A 6,000-nucleotide genomic window follows, 5' to 3' on the forward strand; every position below is an offset into this window, starting at 1 on the left:
CTCCATCTCTGGTGTCGTTGCTTCTCTGGATAGGGTCCCACATTCCGCTCATGCTCTTCTCCCTTGATGGTTCTAGGGGCCTGTGTTCCTGGAATATAAGATTAACCACTCCACCCTTTTTATTACAGAACTTCTACCTTTACTGAGAATTAAATTAATTCTATCGAAGATCTGTTCTTTACAGGAATGGAGAACTAGGTCTTCCTACCCATAATCACCAAATTCTGTGTACCTTATACTGAAAGGATTGCGGTCATGGTTATTCTCTTGGAGTACTATAATTTGTTCCTGAGCGGGGTTTCATGGTTGGTTTCCATCTTTGCCAGTGCCCAAGTTCTGGGACTCAGCAATTATGCAGTTAAGTGGATAAATCATGACAGTAACAGTAAACACCTGCAAGCTTGTGAGGGCCCTTTCCTCTGACTTTTTGAAATCATTAGTTACACACACACAAGCGCAGTATATTTTAATCTCTCTTGAAACTTCTTCCTTGACACATTTGTTTAGAAATGGACGGTTTAAGCTCCAACTATTTGGTATATTTTGAACCATTTTTCTGTTTTGGATTGCTAGCTTAATTCCATTGTGTTCTGAAATCATACTTTGTTTGATTTCTAGTCTTTCAGATTTGTTAAAAATGTGTTTTATATTCTAGAATGTGGTCTATTTTGAGAATGTATACGATATTGTTGTTAAGTGCCATTGAGTTAGTTCCAACTCACAGGGATCCTGTATAGGGCTTCTGAGGAGCACTTGGTGGGTTTGAACCTCCAACCTTATGGTTAGCAGTCCAGTGCTTATCCTACAGTGCCATACCAGGGTTCTTGAGATTATGTATTATTGTTAAGTGATGTAGAGTTGGTTCTGACTCATTCCAACCCTGTATAGGGTTTCTGAAGAGCAGCTGGAGGGTTTGAACTGCCAACCTTGTATTAGCAATCCAGTGTTTATCATACAACACCACACAAGGACTCCCAGACCATCTGTGGTGGTGGTGGTGGTGGTGGGTGCCGTGGAGTCGGTTCCGACTCATAGCGACCCTGTATAGGGTTTCCAAGGCTATAAATCTTTACAGGAGCAGAAAGCCTCATCTTTCTCCTGCGGAACAGCTGATAGTTTCGAATTGCTAACCTTGAGGTTAGCAGCCCGATTCGTATCCACTACGTTACCAGACCATCTATAGTTGTACTGATTTTCTGCTTCCTTGATCTATCAATTCGTGAAAAGGAATATTGAATATCCAACTAGATAAGTGATTTTGTCTGTTTCTCCTTTAATTTCTGTCACTTTTTGCCTTTTTTTTTTTTTTAAGGTGAATTCACATTTAGGATTTTTATGCTCTCTTAGAGAATTAACTCCTTTACTGTTATATAATATCCCTTTTTATCTGATGATTTTCCTGGTTCTGAAAACTGTTTTGTCTGGAATTAAAGTGAATTGGGGATCTTCAAAGAGTTCATGGAAAATAGAATTAAAAGATAATGAAATTTATTCACAAACATTTTGAATCCCTCTCATATAGTTGTGTCTTGTTTTTTTCTTTTTAAAATGTATTCTAACAAGCTGTGTCTTTTAGTTGGCTTGTTTTAGACCATTTACATTTAAAATGATCATTGACATAGTTTGATTACTATCTATTATGTTTGTATTTGTTTTCCATTAGTTGCCTTTGTTTTCAGTTTCTTTTCATGCTCTTTCAGGTTTTAGAGTATTTTATGATTCTGTTTACTTAATTGGATTATACTTAAAGTCTTTCAGCAGTTGCCCTGTACTTTATAACAACATGCATTTATTTGTAACTTAACCTAAATCCAGCCTCATGTATAGTGTTGGTATTTGATCACAAAGTATTATCATTATCTCCCTTCCTTCCTTTGTGGCATTGCTATCATCCATTTCTACTTATCCATATACTATAATCATCCAATATATTTCAAGTTTCTGATCTATATTCATGTTCTTTCTGCCTAAAGAACTTCTGCAGGTCTGCTGGCAGTGAATTCCCTCCACTTTTGTTTATCTGAGAATGTCGTTATTTCTCCTTCACTTTTGAAGGATTATTTAGATGGATATAGAATTTCAGGTTGGTGGTTTTTTTCTTTCAACACTTTGCATATTTCATTTCACTCTTATTTGCATAGTTTATGATAAGTATACTGTAATTCTTAACCTTGTTTCTCTTAGAGAAGAGGCCCTCCATGCCAACCCCCCTCTTCCTGCCTCACTTCTGTCTTTCAAGCTTTTGTCTTTTGTTATTTATGCCTTTTTCTTGGAGGAGGGATATTTTATCCTACTTACCTGAGCTTCTAGGATCTGTTTTTACAAATTAAGTTTGGATCCTATCTTCCCTCATTTATTTATATATTGCCTGTGTTTGCTTTCAATATCTGAGTTGACTCCCTATGTTAGATATTGTATGGCCCACAAAGTCTACTTATTGTCTAGTCCTGTACAAATTCCTGCAGTAGAGGATCAAGTGATCTGGGTTTTAGTTCTGACTTTGTCATTAGCAAGCTGTTTCACTTCGGGCAAATTATTAAATGTGTGTGTCTTTTAGTTGCTACAGTTTAGAGGAGTTTAGACCAGGTGCTTTCTGCTATTATATTCTGCTCTAGGAATGTATAATGTGTTTGAAATTTTTATTCATTTTGATTTAAGTAATGTATTGGCGTTGTGGGGTAAGTCTTAAACTGATAGCTGCAAGGTGGGAGTTTAAACCCACCAGCTATTTTGTGGGGGAAAGATGAGTCTATTTGCTTCCATAAAGAAACACAGCCTTGGAAACCCTATGCAGGGCCTCTGTGATTCAGAATCAACTTGATGTCAGTGGTCTTGGGGTTTAGTGTATTGCTTTGTTGTTGCTAATTACCATTGAGTTTGTTGCACCGTATTAAAAGAAAATGTTAGAAAATGGTTATTTTGTTTTGTTTTGGATGAAGTCGTTCTTAACCCTTTTCTAACTGTTAGCCATCTATTTGTACTTTGAAAATAAGATTATTGCATTGAAGTATCGTCATTCTTTCAAAAAAAGACCCTGTGGTTCAGTGGTTGAGTGTTTGACTGCTAACTGAAAGGTTAGCAGTTCTATCCTGCCAGTTACACCATGGGGAAAAAAATGTGGTGATCTGCTTCCATAAACATTACAGCCTTGGACACATGTGAGATTGTTCTGCCTGCCTTATAGGGCAGTTGTGAGCTTGAATCAACTCAGTGGTAACGGGTTTGATTTGGATTTTAATATTCTTTTACATTGTCTTTTGCTTATTTATATATGATATGAATTCTGTGATTTTAATTTATAGAACTTTCAAGTGATTTTATATTGGTAATCTTCCACCACTATTGTGGTCTAGTAATTAGAATATTCCAGGAAAAATATTTCCTTTGGCTTTGATAATTATGATAGAACTTTAAAAATAATGTAACTGTTGATTGGCAGGCTTTTCCCATTTTTATAGGGAATTTTGTTTGTTTCAGAAAATACTCGTCAAGGATTCAGTCATTTTAAGATTTTGTCCTTTGTCTCCAAACTCTTTTAATAAAGGATATTGTGGTCTTTATCTTGATACTTGAAGAAGGTGCTTTTAAGATTAGACATGAAATACCTGTGATAATAAGCTGTTAACTATGTAGATCCAAAATACTTTTATTTAAACACAAGAAGTTACCATATTGCATAGGTTAAATGCTCTAAACAAAAATTCTGAATTACAGGTAAATTCTGAAAGCTCTGTCGATTCCCACTGTAGTTCATTTAGGTTTAGAAATAAAGTATGAACCAACATGTTGAAATTATTAATTATAAAATTATTTCCTAGATAAACTGGAATGTCTAGAAAGTTTTAGGTAGCATTGCTCAAATTGTTTTGTTTTGTTTTCTAAGCAAAGGATAAAGAGAAACTCTAGTTCATCTTACAGGAAAAGCAAGTGAAAAAAAACCTTGTTTGTCACCAATTGAAGAATCTTCTCATGTCAAATTCCCTTTTGTACTCTTCCCTTCAATTGTCTTATCTTTCCCTGTCCAATTTTTATTAAATACCAGTACTTCACATTCTCTTCAGAGCTGTGAAATGCCTAGGCTTCTGAAAGAAATACAAAATCTAAAAATAAATAATTTCCAAATCACCTCTTTCTATATTGTACTTATTTATTCTTGCTTTCTTCCACAAATATTTGAAGTATGCTTAAAATAGTCATCAATTCCACAGAGTGAAGAACTGTTTACAGAAAAGGGCGTTATTAAGAAACCATTTTAATTTAATTAGAGATATAGTATAAGCCTGGATTTATTCTTTATAAAAGTAAATTCCAAATCAATTAATTACAGATATATATTGCAGATATTATTTGAATACATTAGATGATATTCCAAATAATTATATCCTTTAACTATCATTGCTGAAATGGAAATAGTTGTATTTTAATAAAAACAGTGTGCTATTTGTGATTTCTTGATCTTGGCTGTGTATATTAGAACAACTTATATTTATTTATTAGCTATTTCTAAAACTTCATACTATTATGAAAATAATTTTCATGAGAGGACAAGGTTAGCATTTTTAATTGCATCAAGCAGTATATTTACAGATGTGTATGTCTATAGAGACTGTTGCATAATTAGAATGTGAAGAAATGCATTAAGTGAAATTCTGAACTTGTATTATATGAAATTACCTGGTGACTTGTCATTTGGATTTTATCTTAGTGAGTTTGACCTAACATGTATATGGCAGCTATCATGGTACATCACTGTATGTTGTTGGTGGGGGTGATGGTTATGTACCGTGGAGTCAGTTCCAACTCATAACAACCCTGTATAGAGTACCGAGGCAATAAAACCTTATGGGAACAGAAAGCCTCATATTTCTCCTGTGGAATGACTAATGGAGTCTAACTGCTGACCTTGTGGTTAGCAGCCCAGCTTGTAGTTCACTATGCTACCAGGACGAGTAGGAAGTACACACACACACACACACACACACCTTTGATATTGTGTTTTTCCTCTTCTCTGAATTACTTTTATTTTTTCCCCTTAGAATTCTCTGATCTATGAGCTCTTCTCTGTTATGGTCCATTCGGGGAGTGCAGCTGGTGGTCATTACTATGCTTGTATAAAGTCATTCAGTGATGAGCAGTGGTACAGCTTCAATGATCAGCACGTCAGCAGGGTAAGGTTATGGTTCTGAAAGATGTAAGGAGGAATGTTTCTTAGCAGCAGCAGGGTATGTTGAAAATTGGAGGATCAGTCTATCCAGACCCATGCCAAATCATTATTTCAGCTTTGCTTTCAGTAAATATCTTTTTCTTAATTACTGTAGCTTCTTTTGTTTTATACTGTTTTGTTTGAGCTAGTTGAATGTTTCCAGAGTCTTCCTGAATATTTCTTGCCATGAGCCCTCATGGATACTACCTAAATAAGAGTACTAGAACTAGTGGGCAGGTAGCAGCTCCTGATTGAGTCTTTTAATTTGGTATCTGTATGAAGATCTAGCCTGAAAATAAGTGGCATTTGACTCTGAGGTATAAACAATAGAATGAGTTACAGATTACCATGAATGTAATAGTTACAGATTTTCCGAAAAACAAACTAATATAACTGCCTTTTAGATAACACAAGAGGACATTAAGAAGACACATGGTGGATCTTCAGGAAGCAGAGGATATTATTCCAGTGCTTTTGCAAGGTAAGTAATTGCCTTGTTTTTAGAGATGATAAATTAAGGCCCCCTGATGGTACAGTGGTTAAGTACTCGACTGATTTATAAGCTAGAATTAATTATAACTTCTCAACCAATAGCTTTTACCATTAACAATTTAACCCTGGGGTCAGCTAATTATGGCCCATGGGCCAAAATCAGCCTGGTGTCTGTTTTTAGAATTAAGTTTTATGGGAGCATATTCATTAGTGTGTATTATCTGTTGATACTTTAGTAGTTATGAGAGTTGAGTAGTTACGAAAGACGCATATTCATTGGTGTGTATTATCTGTTGATACTTTAG

At 35.1% G+C, this 6,000-nt stretch overlaps 1 protein-coding gene across 1 annotated transcript in view; it reads left to right on the plus strand.

The window, feature by feature from the left end:
• The window catches only part of USP47 (ubiquitin specific peptidase 47), a 190,352-nt gene that overhangs the window by 127,205 nt on the left and 57,147 nt on the right, over window positions 1–6,000 (plus strand). Inside the window, exons 13-14 of the mRNA XM_006865822.1 lie at window positions 5,037–5,168; window positions 5,608–5,684. Coding sequence (XP_006865884.1) covers window positions 5,037–5,168; window positions 5,608–5,684 — 209 coding nt within the window. The remainder of the gene's footprint in view (window positions 1–5,036; window positions 5,169–5,607; window positions 5,685–6,000) is intronic.

Source organism: Chrysochloris asiatica, unplaced genomic scaffold (assembly GCF_000296735.1).
Source record: "Chrysochloris asiatica unplaced genomic scaffold, ChrAsi1.0 scaffold00083, whole genome shotgun sequence".
NCBI lineage: Eukaryota > Metazoa > Chordata > Mammalia > Afrosoricida > Chrysochloridae > Chrysochloris > Chrysochloris asiatica.